Here is a 17,974-nt window from a genome sequence, read left to right on the forward strand (position 1 = left end):
CACACACACACACACACACCCTGTAAACTAAACAAGTAAAACAACTCTTAAAAAAAAAATGAAGCCGGGTGCTGGTGGCGCACGCCTTCAATCCCAGCACTTAGGAAGCAGAGCCAGGCAGATCTCTGTGAGTTCAAGGCCAGCCTGGTCTACAGAGTGAGGACAGGCAGAGCTACCTAGAGAAACCCTGTCTCGAAAGAAAAAAAAATGAATTGTTTTTATTTTCGGCCATTGTGGTCTAGGTGTTGCTAAAGTCAATGGCCTACCAACAAAAACCAACAAATAAAACCAAAACAAACATAAACAAGAACAACCAGATATCTGCTGGCTGACTGTTATGAAGCTTTAAAAAACTGAAAAAATTTTCTTTTCTTGATATGGTCTTCCTATGTATTTGAGTCTGGCCTAGAACTTGCTATGTAGACCAGGGTAGCATTGAACTCATCAGAGATCCTCCTACCTCTTCCTCCCTCATACTTGGATTAAAGTGTGCCTCCATGACTGGCACGAAACTCTTTAAGAGACCTTATCCTCTTTCTGAGGCTCCATAGTAAGCTCTTCTACATGCCTATGAAAATTTGCTTTGGAAAAGGATAACTTTCTAAAGCTATCTTTCTCTCAGAGGTTAAAAATTGATCTGTTTGAACTTACAAGAACACATCCAGGATTTCACACATAGCTTATAAGGGCACTCACATATTTGCTGCATGCATATCTTCTGATCTGATTCAGTTACAGAAATTTCTGGCTGGGTACCAACTTCTGTTTTGGAAGGTCACCAGCTCACTACTACAACCCGGTAGGGCAGCACAGGCAATAAGAGTCCTCAAGGTAAACAAGCAAGCAAAAGCCCAGGGCTTCTTGCCCCAGGAATGTGCTCTGTGATTTTTAAAACAATGGTTCCAAGTCAAATAAACCTGTTTTTTTTCAAGATGAGAAAGAAAAAGGAAGAGAACAGAGAAGCAAAGTATATCAAGGTTGAGAAGATGGCTATTTAAAAAAAAAAGTCTCCTCACCCTTGCAGGTAGAGTCCGTGATGATGCCATGTGCCACTCAATTGCATTGAGGACACCTTGTGGAAGCAGGAAAGACTCAAAGCATCCTGTAGTCTGACCATACCCATTACATACCCATTTGATAATGTGAAAACAGTGAAAAATGCTACTGACGAACTACTGCTAATGGTACAACCGGGAGCATAATGTGTTAAAGCCTGTCATGCAGCTCAGTCCTGCATACACATGAGCCTGAGGCTTCTATTTCTAGATTACTGTACTGACACTTCAAGAAGGCATTTTTTGAGGGGTAAGTATATATAGCTACTGTATTTTTCATAAACTAAAATTTATTTCTCTTACTAACGTTTTCTACTGCATGCACATTAATCTCTTACATATTCAGAATTTAAAAGTTTCTTGTTCCTTAAAAGAAAACGTATTCAGTACAAAAGAAAATTTAAGAAAATGGAACCTCTGATAGCTGAGTCCATAGTTTGAAATGTCATCAGTTGCAGGAAAAGGATGCTCAGGGCTATCGTGCATGGCAACAGAGTAGCCATGGTAACGAGTAGTCATGGCAACAGAAAACTGAGTAGCTGATTTCATTAGTGTAGGTGCTTTTGCTAAACTTGAAAACACATCATGAAACGAAGGTGTGGTGCTTTCTCCCTAGTCCGTCTGATCTAAACACTTATGTACAATGAGCAGAGCCATTGCTGAACTTCAGACCCTGTACACGGGACAAACTGTGTCACGTAAGCAGAGAAAGCTCAGGGGTCAATCACAGGGTTTTTGCAAGATATTTTCCAACTCTTCAAATGTCAAATCATCAGCACTTTCAGACTACAATCCAGTGTGGGTCTCCAAAGACTCTTACACTCTTATGGTAAATTTATTAAATAGCAAATTAAAACAATGATGAAAAACTTTCCATATTACTATGAGCTCTGACTGTAAGAGTGAGGATGGTTCAAAAACATCTCCATCTGCTCATACGTTTATACCAACTCTGAATTCATTGATGACCTCGTTTATGATTGCTTAACTTACTTTTCTTTATTTCTTTACTCTGAGACTCTAGGCTTATTTAATACCTTTGGTTAGTTTTGAGACAGGTTATTGCTATGACCTGAGACTCACACTCTTCCTGCCTCAGTTTCCTGCATGCTGGGATCACAGGTGTGCACCAGCAAACCTAGCTTTGCAACATATTTATTATTACTTCCTTTCTTTTCACTGAACTGCATTAACCTTCTCCTGCAGGAACAAAATTTAAAAAAAAAGAGAGGAGAGGGAAGGAAGGAAGGAAAGAAGGAAGGAAGGAAGGAAGGAGGGAAGGAAAGGAGGAAGGGAGGAAGGAAAGAAGGAAAGGAAGAAGGAAGGGAGGGAGGGAGGGAAGGAGGAAGGGAGGTAGGGGAAAATATCATTTGTGCTTTTCAAATACTGCATATAAAGACTAGTGGGCTGTGTAAAATGGGCATGGAGGCGGGCACTGAGGATGTGGAAGAGCTAAGAGCATGCATAAGGAAAGCAACCTGGCTGTAGCCAGTGCTGCTGGTGACGTCACACCCACGATGTCCACAAGCGTCTAGAACATTCAACCTTAATCTGCGCCAGTAACATCAGCTCACTTGTGGAGTCTGAGCTGAGGCAATACCCAAAGAATCAAGGCCAGTCAGCGTCCCTGTCACTGTGCTAGGTGAGCATTCTGGGGAGGGAAGGCCTTCAGTGCTAAAGGCTTAGGGGAGAGTGCATCAAACTCCTGTGGAAGACGACTTGGCAGGAAACCCTGAGCTGACTTTATTCTAAGGTCTGCTGAAGATTGGGCTGCTTATGGAGAAAAGGAGGAAATTTAAGGCGGGTGTGGTGATACCGTGTTTCCCAATATATTGTGAACACTGATAGACTTATCTGGGGTCAGAGAACAGAACAACCACTAGATATAGAGGCCATAAAATGGTGGCACACACACCTTTAATCCTAGCATTCTGAAGGCAGAGATCCGTCTGAATCTCTGTGAGTTCAAAGCCACACTGGAAACAGCCAGGCACGGTGCCACACACCTTTAACCCCAGGAAGTGATGGCAGGAAGCAGAAAGGTATATAAGGCGTGAGGACCAGGAACTAGAGCCTGGTTAAGCTTTTAGGCTTTTGAGCAGCACAGTTCAGCTGAGATCCATTCGGATGAGGATACAGAGACTTCCAGTTTGAGGAAATGAGATCAGCTGAGAAGTTGGTGAGGCGAGGTTAGCTGTGGCCTGTTCTGTTTCTCTGACCTTTCATCACTCACCCCAATATCTGGCTCCTGAGTTGTTTTTTTTTTAAAATTATTATTATTAATAAGACCTTTTAAGATTCATGCTACAGGCGGGGGGAAGGGAGGGGTAGTTTACTGAAGTCAGCTATCCACGCTTCTGTGTGCCCTTTCCTCCTCACACCCAACGGGGACCCAGAATCAGCTGGATGAGAAGAGACAGCAACGGCATGAAACTTCCCCATCATCCAGGAGCTCCCTTGGCAACATCGGCCAGAGCTTCTTCATTCAGCATCAGGGGCAGGCGCAGCCTCTGCTGAGGGCTGGATGAAGGCAAATTTAATCTAAGAAATAATTAGGCGGATGTTACATTGGGAGCCAGATTTCTTTTCCCATCTTTTTTCACAGTTTCTATAATAATCTAGGATTTCTAAAAATATAGACATAAGGACGGCACAACCAGAGCCTGTGAACCAAAAAATAACAACCAAAAAAAAAAAAAAAAAATTGAGCTATAGATTCACCAGCTTACAAAAAAAAAAAAAAAAAAAAAAAAAAAAAAAAAAAAAAAAAAAAAAAAAAGCCCAATGCTTTTAGGTTGCAATATTTTTTTTTTTTTTTTTTTTTTGCCAAATATTGCCCAGCCAATGTCTGACTTCAGAGTCAATATTGCTTTTTACTTCAGACAGATCTGGGGTGAGGTTGCAGACAACAAGAGCTAACTGCCAGGCTTCAGAGACAAGCTAATGCAGACTGCCAGGGAAGGGTGGACAAGTTCACTGGCTGGGGCTGCCAAAGCTGTTAGAAAAACCCACTTGGATGGCCCCCGCTTTCTTCCGAGTGGTAAGAGGGTTGTATAATCTTCCCATTTCGAGAGCTGTGATTTGGAAATATGGGAGGGTGAAGGGGATGTGGGAAGATTCTGGGCTGGAAAATAGAGACTGTGGATCTCATTTCCTCCTAATTCTGCTGTCTTGGGCATGACACTTGGCTTTTTGGGTTTTCCTTTCCATCTCCTGCTACAAGGTCTCAGATAACTCAGGTTGGCCTCAAATTCCATATGTATCTGAGGATGACCTTGAACTCATGATTCTCCTGCTTCCACCTCATTGGTGCTGGAATTGCATGTATCACCATGCCTGGCTTGTATTTCCTTAAAAGTAACATGGTGATAAAGTAACATATATCACCAGCATTGTCAGAAGTCGGTGTATATTGGATGGGAAACAGCTTGCTAAGTACAAAAAGCTTTTCCTGCTACTTATAATGTTGGTTTTGGGGAATAATATTTGCCATTTCCCAAGTTTGGAACCAATTAAAACATACAATGAAGAATCAGAAGGTGGATTCATATGTTGCCCTTTTCACTAGTTAAAGTGCACTTGAGAAGAGTCTTGATCTATGGCTTTTTACCATATCCCATAATGTGACATCTTTTGTTTTCATATTTCGTACCTGTCCTCTTGATTATGCGATGAAAGTATACCTTGCATCTATAATCCCAGAGTCTTCCACAAAGCTACCTAGCAGGCACTCTGTCTGAGGAGAGGGACAGTGGTGGACAGTGTTTGTGCTATAGTTCTGCTGTGAAGCCTCTCTCCACTAGCTTTGGAGCTCTCAGGTCAGGGCTCATGTCTGGAAGTCTGAATGCAGGACCTCTCCCCTGACAGCTAAGCACTCTGTCACTGAGCTCTCCCCCATCGCTGGGCTCACGTCTAACACAGAACAGCTTCTTTATTGAAGTGTGTTGAGGCTGGGCGTGGTGTCATGTTAACACTCAGGAGGTAGAGGCCACGTGAACAGTCCAAGGTCAGTCTTATCTGTGTTTGAGGTCGGACTGGTCTACATAAGACACCCCCTCCCATCTTCTCCCCAAAGAAGCCAGGTATTGAGTGGTACATGCCTGTAACCCTAGTACCTAAGAGGCTGAGGCAGGAGAACTACCTCGAGTTTGAGATCAGAACTGCGTAGAACTGTCTTAAAATACAGTGTGTTAAAAGATAATGAAAACAGAAAGGGACCTACTAAGTCTCCCCAGGAGTTAGAGATGGTTCTAAGTCATGTTTTCTTCTAAGGATTCCATTCTTGACAGTCCGTTCCACTAAAAAGAGCTCTCTCCTGTGAGCTCTCTCTGGGGAAGGTTCAACCCTTGGTAACTTCTGCCACGTCAAGCTTCAGCTCTGTGTCTGTCAGGCACCCTGGACATCTGGGCATGTGGCCCTGGACATGTCAATTAGAGTTAGTCTGCTAATGCCTTTAGCCGAGGAGAACTGTCATTTTGTAATTAACTTAGAGCCATGACAGAAGCCTGTGACATCGATGACTCAGAACATAACCCTGACCCTTGTTCTTCTCCTGAGGGGCTTACAGAACATCAAACAATATTTTGTGGAACGGTTAGTGTAATGAGCTTGTAGCAGGAAAATCAGGAGGGGCTGACAGGAAGAGACTTTGCCCGAAGGGGTGGGGCCGAAGAATGCACCTCTTCAGGGCAGGCCCTTGCAGGACTTGAGAAATCCAGCTTCCTGCAGAGAAGCATCCTATGACTCCACGGTGTGGGTGTGAAGCCTCTGGAACAGGCCTGTGCTCTCTGTGGGTCCCTCTCTTTTCTGTGCCTTGGGCAATGATGTTTCCAGAGGACTGTGATCCATGGACCTTTTGAGGGCCCTGGCTTTGCTCTTTCCAGAACAAACCAGAATTAAAGAATATAGCTCACAAGGTTTTAAAATGATCTCTCCACTTCTCTCTCTTCACATGTCAGGCAAGAAGTTGACAGACTGTAGACACAGTCCCAGGGATTCTGTCCATGAGGGACTCTGTCCTCACACAGTGATACAAGGCAGGAGGAGCTGCGGGGCCTTCATAAGCAACAATCTGAAGCATCTGACGCAGACCCAACATGTTGCTAGTGTAACAGAGGAGCCTATCTTTAAATCTCTCTTAATTTTAATTCATTTAAAATTTAAAACTGATAACTAATTTGGTTACAAAAAATAAAGCTCGGAACCTACTTTTTCCAACTATCAATTTTGTGCCTGTATGTGTACTTGTATGAACATATGTATGTATGTGTTTGTGTGTGTTGTGTGTGCTTGTGTGTATGCCCATGGAGGCCAACTGTTGATCCTGGGTGTCTTCTACCACCCTTCATCTTACGTTTTGAGACAGGGTTTCTTGCTGAACTTTGAGCTCACCAATCACCTAGACTGGCCGTCAATAAGCCCTGGTCATCTTCCTGTCTCTACCTTGCCAATCCTGGGATTATAATATGGGTCGCCATACCTGGCTTTTATTCCCCAGAGATGCCAGGACAGAATGTCCTTGAGCTTGAGCGGCGAAGCATTTTACTGTCCAAGCCATCTCCCCAGCAGCACCCCCTGGCAACTATCAATTTTATGACATCTAAATGCCAAATACTTCTGACAAAAATTTAGTATTTAAATTGAGACATGCTGTAAAACTGTCCATGAGATTGCAAAGGACTGGCATGTGCCTGTGAGGGGAAGCAGAATAACTAACTACTTTTTAGTACTGGTTTCATATGGAAATAATATTTTGGATGCACTGGTGTAGGCACTGAGTGAAGTCCTGAGAGAACGTGCATTCTTTGACATGAACACAGCATTGTCAAGGACCCCGATGTCTCAGCCCCAGGGGAGTGGCAAAGCCTTTCCCAGGGGGGCTCAGAGGGATGGCAAGGCCTTCCTCTGGTTCTAGTGCAAATGCAGACAGTATGTGCAGAAAACGTACACCATACCTTTCTTACCTTTTCCTTCTAGATGTTTAGGGCCTGAAGACTGCTCCTCTATCGGGAATACTTCTATGAAGATTAGCTAAACCTACCTCCTTGTTCATCTGTATGTCACAGCCCCATCCCCTTGGTTATCTGTATGTAATCCTGCTTCGTTCAGCTCTAAGGAACAACCCCACCTCTCAGTTCAACTGCATAGAACGAACATGCTGAGCTTCCTGGGAGCTGCAGCGGCTCCATCAGAGAGCCTGGACCATCCAGTCCCAGCTTCTCTGTCTGTGTGTCGGTCCTTCCTTTATTCCCCTGTTGTCCCTAGTCAGGGTTCTGAGACCAGAGCCATGTAAGGACACAGCACACTGTATTAAATAGAATGTGATGTTGGAATTGATTTCACTTGTTGCTTTTCACTTAGGTTTTTTTTTTTTTTTTCAAATGTTGCTATCAGGAAAAAAAAAAAACATTAAATGATCCATGTGGCTTGTGTTGCACGTCTGGGAATACACAGGACATACATCATGATGGTGGCTCTCTGACTATCCATCCGTCTGCTCATTGCTCCTCTGTCTAGTTCGTTTCACTGCTAATGCCGATGTCACCAGGAGAGGTTGGACCACCCAAGTTCCAGGCATCCCTATAGGCTGAGAGGAGCTTGTGCTGGCTTTTGGCCGACGGTCCAAAAGAACACGGAAGTGATGAACAGACGCAGTCAAGAGAAGCATCACATGACTGCATGCCATAGAGAACTTGAGGGAAACATGACAGAGAGACCAGGATGTGCCATGCTGGGTTATGGGCTAGAGTCTGAACTGCAGGGGACAGGAATGCCACGACAGGATGAATGACTGGCCCCAAAGCCCTGAGCAGAGAACACACTAAAGTGATAGTAAAAGGAGGCAAAGCTAGTGTGACTGAGCATAAGTCAGGGGTGGGGTGGGTTGGCAGGAAAGGATACCCAGCATGCACCTTGCCTCTGAGGCACTTGAGCTTCTCCCCTCACATCAGCCAGGCTGGGGGCCTGGCCATGTTGCTTATCCACTCAGGGTGGCCATAGTATTTTTATTTATTTATCCATTGATGGAGTGGCCACTACTAACAGGTCTTCCTTCTGATTGTGAGAATATATGACTTCCACACAAGCTACAGAATAAAGCTCTTTCCAGAAGAGGAAAGAAAAGAACAGCAAATGGCCACACTCTGGCCAATGTCTGTGGAGATTTAGCAACTATTAATATTTTCTTCTTCTGTCCTTTCTCCCTTCCAAAAGTAAATGACCCGGCAGCCATCAACTCAGTCTCATGGAGCACTGAGGTCGACTTCCCGGTTCCTTCTTGGATACGTAAGGATGTGTGTCCATCAAGATTCTCTCGTGGGAACATGTGTACAGCTATTTCCTCCTCCTTCATAGTTACACTGTAACTTGCCTTAAAAATCTATAGTTTTCTGGTTTTCATAAGTTCATGATTTAAATTTTGATTACATTTATTTGGTGTGGTGTGGTGTGGTGTGGTGTGTGGTGTGTGTGTGTGTGTGTGTAAAATCCCATCATTATGTGGAGGTCAGAGGGCAACTCCTGAGAGTTTGTTCTCTCCTTCTATCATGTGTGTGCCAGGGACTGAACGCAGGTCATCATGCTTGGCAGCAAGCACCTTGCCCTGCTCAGCCATCTCACTGGCCCTAGAACTTTATAAAGTATCCATGGACTGGGAAGAAATTTGGATTTTGAGAGTGGTGATGATTCCAAATACCTGCCTGCCATGTGAAAGGTCTTTGGTTCAACCCCCAGCCCCACATATAATAATAAAGATAATAATGGCTAATAATGATAAGTATATAGCTTTGAGGCAGAATGCTTGTTTGGCATGTGCAAGGTCCTGTGTTCAGTCCCCAACACCATGAACCAAAAAGAGTTTCTTCTCATCTATGTGACGGCACTGCTAAAGAAATGGGAAAAGAATAAAATACCCGGTCATATTCATCGCTACAATTTAATAAAGCAGGAGTGTTATGTCCAGGAGCAATTTCAATCACATCTTTGGCCAAGGGGTGCAGTTGATGCATCAACAACAGTCTGCTTAATCATCAACCTTCCCCACTCCTCTAGATCAGGTTCTCAGCAATGGAAGACGTGATCTCTTACTAAATTCATACTCAGAGAAATGGGAGGGTGTGCAGGAATCTTAAAAGTTTATAAAAAAAAACCGAGGCAGTTATTGGGGTGAATACTGAAGGTCAGAGAGAAGAAGCACAGCTATCTCGGTTGTTCTCACTGGCTTCTGTGCTCATCCAATGCTCTCAGCTGAATGCTGTGGCTGAGCTAACCATGCACCATAAAACCTGTCTGGTCACGCTTATATTTTTGCTTTCTACCAACCTGATTAAGTGGCTTCTGGATAAGCGGTGTCATCCCAATGTGCTTCACAGAATCAGGGACTAGATGCTACATGTGTGCACATCTGCCTATGGCTGCTGTTCTCTAGATAAAATTAGATGACTGACATAACCCAGGAGAGGAAGAAGTGTAGTACACTGCACATGCTTCTGTGTCAGCTTGTGAAGTGCTGCACGCTTGTAATGATGGAGAGATAGCTTGCTTGTTCCAAAGCGTGAGCTTGGCTTGGAAGACAGACGCTCCACCCTTGCAGGGCTTCCTGCCACCCCTGGGCCCACTCCTACATGGCTCTATGGGTTATTCCTGGTGACCTTTATAAATGAGCTGACCCACAGGACTCCCTCAGAACTCACATCGCTCTCTATGACACCTGTTATGAGAAAAGTGAATATCTTGACAGTATCAGACCAAATAAAATATGGGATTTTTTTTTCTGAATGAAATTTCTATAGCTAGCCTATTAAAGAGAGTTACTGTATTTTATTTTTTTAGTTCAATCATTTAACACTCTTATGGACAAAACAGCCATAACATATGAATGAAATGAGTCATTTATCCCAGCATCCTTTTCTCCCCAAGAATTCTCCCCAAGTATTCACTGCTCTAGCCACTCTGGCTTACTCTAAAGCTGGCTTTCTCTCGGGGTGGAGGGCTGGCCATGCCTCACAGAGATCTTCAAGAGAACAGCTGCAGTCTTGCTTATTACTGTATCTGTGTGGTGTTTCACTTCAGAGCGCCCAGCCCTCCCTTTCATTTACCGTCTACTGCAAAGAGGAAAGCAGGGCGTCCTCTAGCAGCTACCCAGGAAATGACTCTGCTCTGCTATTTGGGTGACTCCCCAAGCCACACAGCTCCTGGTAGTGCTCTGGTTCAGCTTGAGGAAAGCCAAGTTCACCTGAGAGGCGCTGCCAGGATACTGGTAGTGGGAGAGGACCAGTCCCCCCCCCCCAGGGTGAGGGAGAGGATGGCAAACTGCCACAGAGAGGAGCAACTACAAGGCAAAGGCTGCCAATGGCAATGACTCAGGAAGAGGAGGGAGGGAGGAGGAGGGAGGGAGGGAGGGAGGGAGGGAGGGAGGGAGGGAGGGTATGGATGGAGAGGCTGCAGAGGCAATGGGTCTTGGGCTTGGAAGCTTCCTGGGTTCTGCCCTGAAGAATTTCTAAAATCTACCACACATTAGTAAAGCCAGTGACTCATGTCTCTGAAAACTCTGAGATTAATTACAAATGAATATAGAATTGATGGGGGGAAATATCTTTTTTAATTGAAAAACAACAATAAAACAAACCCTGCTTAACCTCTTTTTCAGGAAAAAAAAAACCCTAGACTTTTAACACATCCTGTCAAACAAGGCAATATATATAATAATATAATAATATATAGTACTCAATTAATGTCCTTTATGTAGAGTGAGGGGGACCCATCTGAGTTAGCATCTGGGCAGAGTCATATAGACTATTTCTCTCCGTTCTTTAAGACAGGACTGCTAAGCAAATAAATGTTATTTATTAAATATGACTAATTTCTAACAATGCAACAGCTCATATTTGAGGGGCATTTCATAACACTGGAGTATTTTTATGCCCTTCTCATTGATCTCCCATGAGTATATATCTAGGTAGATATTATACTCTTCATCCAGGCATCACAGTTGAGGAGTTACTTTGTGAAGTTACATAATTGGTCAGAGGACAGGGGAGAGCTCAGAGTACAACCATTACAATCAAACCCTACATTTTCTCCTTCACAGAGGGTTTTTCATATAGAAAATGGGATTTATATGAGCCGATAGGGTTCCTAAACATGAGCACAACTTCCCTCAGACATTTCCAGGTAATTCTATAATGAAAGGTGTTCAAAGCCATAGAAAGGTATTAAATCTAAGGACTGCAGATGCCTAAGGTCACATCTGACAGCGTTTCTACCTCAAATGTGTGTGAATAACTTCAGAGATATAGAGACCTGTCCTATCCCTAGAGAGTGCTTGCCAATCTTTTCATGAAGGGGAAAATATCCAGCCTCCAATTTTTGATTTGAAAAAAACAAGCAAGCAAACAAATAAACAAACACTCAGCACGAAGTAAGGAACAAACAGAAACTCAAGTTCTAACATGTTCCCACAGCAGTGACTAATTAGGGTCAAGAGTTATCCCAGCTGCAGGGCGGGCAAAGCATCGGGGGAGAGATGCTCAACAGCTGTTAAGCCATGGAAACATGCTCAGATTGCTATGCTTTGTTTAGAAATACATCTCAATAATTGAGAAGGGCCAGGATTTGAACTCTTTCATTCTCTACCTAGAATCCAACACTGCCACACTCCATGAAGGCTGGGACCAGGCAGTGTCGGTGGCAAGGGAAAATACCCTTTTGCAAAGGATAAGGGGTGAAACTCCTATCACCCCAATTCTGGGAATGCCCCTCAGTAGCTGTGGCCTGTAACATCTGAAAGGCAAAATTCAGAGTCAATAGTTGTTTGGACCTAAACACCATGTCAGTTACAATTTACATCAGTTCCCCTTTTTAGTCTTAGGGAAGATTTCCCACTCACTTGTCAGGAGAAACAAACCATGAAGACAGAACACACGAGCCGACTTCAGTGTGTGACGACCTAGTTCCTCTGATCTCTCCCCAGCTTTCAAAGGACCCACCTGAAGTAGAAGCCTGGACTAGAGATGGCTTTGCTGAGGCTTAGTCCTATAGGTGAACTGAGTGGCAAAGACTTGAGAACTACATTACCCAGTTAGGCACAATCCAGCTACTGATTATGTATGTTACCCATGCACCTGTTTCTACAGTGCAAGGTGTAATTAACAGCACGCAAAAACTTAAATGACATATTTTTTTTTAGTCGTTCATGAAATAACAGTGCCTCTTACATTAATGATAACTTAGATTTTTATGGAGAATGATCATAAAATTAAATATGTATGGAGTCCCGTTATAATCCCAGCTCTAGACTGGAGTACACTGAGGAAGAGGTGCTTGTTATGGATGCATGAGGACCTGAGTTCGGATCCCCAGAACCCACTCAAAAGCCAGGAGTGGTGCTGGAGGAGTAGCTGAGAGTCCTACATCTTGCAGGCAACAGGAAGTCAACTGAGACACTGGGCAGTACTGTGAGCATTGGAAACCTCAAAGCCAGCCCTCCATAGTGACACGGTTCCTCTAACAAGACCATACCCACTCCAACAAAGCCACACCTCCTAAGAGTGCCACACCTTATGTTATTATAGGAGCCAATCACATTCAAACTACCACACTTAACAATTAGATACCAATAGCACATATGAGTTATTATGCATTTCAATAATCAGGGAGGTTTAGTGATGGTTACAACCTACCCCTAACTACCAAAGAGCTGCCTCATTAGTGCTATGTGAGTCTCTCAGCATCTCTACAAACTGGAGCCTGTAGCTGTCCAGGTGATGTCCGACCTCTCCAGCTTTTAGAGTGATTAGTTTAGAGTTTAGAAGAATGATCACTGTGTAGCATTAGGCCGAATTCTGAATGGTAGAATAATTTATCCAGCGCCTTTCAGATAATGCATGGCTTTAAGTCATATGCAGATGTGGGACATACAATCAGCACAGGTTGTTCCTCAAACGTTTTCTACCTCTTGAATCTGCTGTGCTGTTTTGCAGTGCCCCAATTCTCCTGCAGCAAAGCCTACCTTTCCTTCTTTGAGATGTAGCACGTGTGTATGTGTGGGGAGACTATTGTCTTTCGCAAGTCCTTCCCCATCAAGGTAGACTTCCTAGTTTCTTTATGGCATAGCCTCTTCAATCTGTACAGCCCCTGTCTAACAAATAAGCTTATCATAAAGAGAGAGAGAGAGAGAGAGAGAGAGAGAGAGAGAGAGAGAGAGAGAGAGAGAGAGAGAGAACAACAACAACACTATGGTCCCATAGAACACACAAGAGAAAGAACAAAAGAAGGTCCCCATACAGCCTGGCGACTTTCCAGCAGGCTGAACTAGCCTTATGAGTTTCTGGGATTAGAATTCAGCAGAAGAAACGAGCCAATTAAAACGCTTGGCCCCAATCTTTGTGTAGATAAAGAGCTTTGCACACGCTACAACAATCTAACCTGGGTCGGAAATTCTACGGGCTGACTGCCTAGTGATTTGCATCTCAATCGTTTTCATTTGATTCATTTTATTCTCTCAGCCAAAGTCAGGCACTGCTTGGTTTAAGAAAGACCTCTCTTCCATCTGCCTCCCCACCAGGCTCGACAGACACAATGAGCTCCAACCACAAGGTTTCCAACTCAGTGGCTTCGCTCTGACTCAAGAGTGGCTAAGTGTCTGCTGGACCAAGTGAGTTATCCAGAGGATCAAAAGCATGGGCTGTACTGGGTTTTACATTAAACTCAGTAGCTATTCCCATCCCAAGTACCATCATTCATGGTTCTTTATGGCACAACTCAAAAGCACATGAGCAACACACAGAAAGTCAAACTACTTATTGTACCACAAAACCAAGAAACCACATTTAGTCCACTCACTTTTGAGAATCACACATAACTATGCATCACATTCCAAGCCCAAGGCTGTATGGTCCCTGAAGCCTATCGGGTTCCATGTGACAAAAATCCAGAAAATACAATCTATCAGTTCTTTCCCATGAAGAATCAACACAAGATCATACAGCAACACCTTATATTGTACCATGGAACAAAGAACAACAAGTTTTTGATGTGCATTTTGAACTGATGATACTTAAATCATACTAGAATTATAATGGGGTCAACAGTATGCTGGATGCCTAAGACATGGGAGCAACTTTATGCTTGGTGGCTTATCTTGATGAAGCAGAGGAAAAATGACCCAACTCTGGTCTTCCTCCACAAAGATCCTGGAGCTCAGAAAGTGACAACCTTGGCATAGTCCAGATAAAGAATAAATGTGGCATGAACTTACTTAACAGTTGGCAATAGAGGGCCTGTAAACTTCTCTTCATGGTATCATCTGGTCCTGCTTATCCTCCAGTTTATTCATGATTCTGTCTAGGAAAATGGGAGAAGAAATTGTTACATCAAGGACATAAATTCCTAATTAGAAGAATTTCATTTGAATGTGAGAATGGCAGTACATACATAGCTGTATTTGAAATAGAAAAATCTTAAAAACAGTTTAATTTATAATGCTCTATGTTATATAATTACCACTGACCCTTTGATCAAACCCTCAAACCATATAGTACCTTCCACCCACCCCTCACCCAAAACAACCCCTATGGGCAGAGAGTGAGAATCTGGCTTTGGAGGATTTTTATAGATCTCATGACATTCTAGTCTGGTGATTCTCAACCCATGGGTCGCAACCCCTTGGCGGGGGTGTCTAACAATCATTTTACAGGGATTGCCTATGACCATCAGAAAACACAGATATTTACATTATGACTCATAACAGTAGCAAAATTACAGTTATGAAGTAGCAACAAAATAATTTTATCAACATGAGGAGCCATATTAAAGGGTTACAGCATTAGGAAGGTTGAGAACCACTGGTCTCATCCTAAGAGAAGAACAAATATTTTTGTCTTTTCTAATCTTGTTCCTGCTGAGGGGTTCACTAAACCAAAGTAAGAACCAGAAATCTTTCTAACAGTTGACAATGCAGGGTGCAAAATGAATTTGTTAGCTGGGCACTGTGGCACACACCTGTAATTCTGGCACTCAGAAGACAGAAGCAGGAGGAGGGAAGAGTTCAAGGCTAGCCATGACCTTCTTTCAAGTAAACAAAAATAATAAAATAAATAACATTTAAAGGTTAAAAAATAGAAATAATTTATTATTATAAAGGATACTACTATGGAGTATTTGGAAAATGTAGTTAGCTGAAAATATAGATAAGAATAACGAAGAAAGCACAAATTATATTATCCTGCCAATATGAGGCAATCACTCAGACTTTGGAGTGCATCTCTCTGGACTCTGCATATGCACTTCATATGTGTGTTGTATTTTATATACTTCTTACTCTGACTTTTCTCCCCAGTAGCAGAAGCATGCTGCTGTGTCAACAAGACTTTGCTATCTGCTATTTAAGTAGCAAATATTTATTTAAGAGAAGTTCCTAGAAATGAAAATGCAAGGAAACAGTATAAGGCTTTGGAGAAACTATAAATTTTCTCTTCAGAACCAGAATCATACAAAAACCATTTAGACTACATTCTACCCAAGAACGGCAACTTAGAATTTCTTCTCATGCTTCCAGGTAAATAAATATTACATCTCTTTGCTTTAATTTGTACTATATGCTTAGTAGTCATTTATCTTAAAAAGTTAGAATTTATATTTTTTGATCTTTTGACCATCTACCAGCTTGTCAGGTTTTCATTTTCTTATAACACCCCAAATAGAACTAACTTGCCTTGATATTTTTAAAAATTGAGATATAATTGATATATCATAAAACCCTGCCTTTAATGTTCACAATTAGATGGTGAACACTATCAGAGAGCTTCTGTTGGCAGTAGGTAGTGACTGATAGAGACTCATAGCTGATCCATGTGTAGAGAATAAAAGATTGTGGAGTGCTCAGTCCTAAATGGGAAATATCTATCACACTCTCTGTCTGTAAGGCTCAGGGATCATTGTGGAAGAGGGGCACAGAGAGATCCTAAGAAACAGAGATAATGGGAGACTGACACAAAACAGTGTTTTCAAGATGTCACGAGGCTGTCATCCACATGCACCCACAGTGGCAGTGACAGCATGCACAAGATCAAGCCAGCTCAAATAGTAGCACTTATGAGGAAAGGCTCACCAAGTCCCATCCCAGCAACTGATGACAGCTGGGGAAAGGGGAGCCAGTTTTCTTCAGGGACTCAACCCCTGATAGGTTGTCCATGCTCCAGTGAATGGCCTTACACACATGTAGATGTTGGCAGTACTACATGGACTAAGTAAGTTACAAATGTGTACACTCCCTGGAAGAGGAAAAAGTGGTAGTGGGATATGGGAGAGATTACAGCAGAGGGAGATGGGAATAGGTTTGACCAAACCACATTATATGCATACATGAAATTCTCAAACAATAACATGTTTAAAAGCTGCTTGACCACCATCACTACCTATTCCAGAACATTTCATCACTGTATACACTACTTATTGTTAGTCATTTGTCTGATGACCACTAACCTACTGGCTGTCCCTTTAGATTTGCCTATTCTGGTTTGTATAAATCTAATCATACAGTACATGGCATCTGCATCTGGCTCCTTTTACCTAGCATAGTGCTTTTGAGCTTTACTCCTGTGTGGGACATCCTGTATTTAAAGAACAAATTTATTAAGCATGCTGCTCATTTCCTCATGGTTAGAAAGACCTTTGTTGGTCTCTTGTTACAAAAAGCATTTCTCCCTATTTTTCTCTTGGTATTTCACATTGCAGTCATTATTTTCTAAATGCTTTTCTAGTCTTAGATGAGTTTCTCAGCTTTGTGACACTTTCAATGTCTGTTTTCTCATTCTACCATTGGAGTGATGCTTATAGTAAACCATTAGGACAGTATTACTTTTCTATTATCATTCTTTTTTGAGATTTGTCTTATTGGTGTTTAAATGATTTCAATGTAATTAACTTTAAGGAGATTATATTAAAGAAAAATATGGGGATTATAGTTGGAGATCTCTTTTATTTGCTTAGAAAAGACTTGATATCTTCAAAATCCCAATGCAGTAAGGAGAAAGAAAAATATTTTAAAATCTGCACTGTAGATATCAGAATGTCTTCCAAAGGGTGAGAAATTCTCTTTTCAGGACCACAACACCTTAATGATGTCCTTAGTTAGGCAAATAAAGACCATAAACCCCTAAGAGTAAGAAAGAGAACATATATCATTAAACTGCCCTTAGTTAAAAATAAAGATATTTAAGCTTCTAAATATTAGTGTTGGAAACATGGGTTACAGAGGGGGTCCAGAAACAGCAGAGGCTGATGTGATAAACAGGAGATGGTTAAAAAAAAAAAAAAAAAAAAAAAAAAAAAGGAAGAGGCAATTCCAAAATATGCTGGCAGGTGAGGCTGAAAGATAAAGGATGGAAGGAGAAACGGGCCTCAGGGGATGCCCGTGAACTTTCGCTTTCCCCTGCTTCTTGTTTTATACTAACTTACTCACAGGCTCTAGCTGCAATTCTTCTCCCACAGTGCTCATCCATGAAGAGCATCCTAGGATAAACCTGGCATAAAATAACCAACCGCTACTAGGGCTTCACAGGGGGGACAGTGTGAGACAAAAGATCACATTCTGAGCCAAGGGCGAATTCTGGAGGCCACCCCCTGACAGCAGCCATAAGCAAAGGGTAGTGGGCTTCCATGGAGTACTTAGGACATGGTAAGCACTCAATAAACATCTGGCAAATAGGAGTAAGTGAATATGTAGATGATCAAGAAACAAGAGAGCAGAAAATAATTGTGGTTAACTTTGATCAAGGGGAACATAAGCCCGTTAGTCATCTCTAGCAATGCTTAGGGGTTTTTGAAGAAGCAAGAGATGGTCCCCAATATAAGGAATAAAGCAATTAGTGAGCTATCAAAGAAACAATTGAGCTGGCAAATCTTAGAGATTTGGGACCATC

At 42.5% G+C, this 17,974-nt stretch overlaps 1 protein-coding gene across 3 annotated transcripts in view; it reads right to left on the bottom strand.

The window, feature by feature from the left end:
- The window catches only part of Tmem108 (transmembrane protein 108), a 285,288-nt gene that overhangs the window by 118,245 nt on the left and 149,069 nt on the right, over positions 1-17,974 (bottom strand). For 2 of the 3 annotated variants that reach the window (XM_028869908.2, XM_028869912.2), the window contains exon 3: positions 14,311-14,396. In XM_028869908.2, the coding sequence (XP_028725741.1) occupies positions 14,311-14,350 (40 nt within the window). In that variant the 5' untranslated portion in view covers positions 14,351-14,396. The remainder of the gene's footprint in view (positions 1-14,310; positions 14,397-17,974) is intronic. The other variant, XM_028869909.2, reaches the window with a different exon arrangement.

This window comes from Peromyscus leucopus, chromosome 7 (assembly GCF_004664715.2).
Source record: "Peromyscus leucopus breed LL Stock chromosome 7, UCI_PerLeu_2.1, whole genome shotgun sequence".
NCBI lineage: Eukaryota > Metazoa > Chordata > Mammalia > Rodentia > Cricetidae > Peromyscus > Peromyscus leucopus.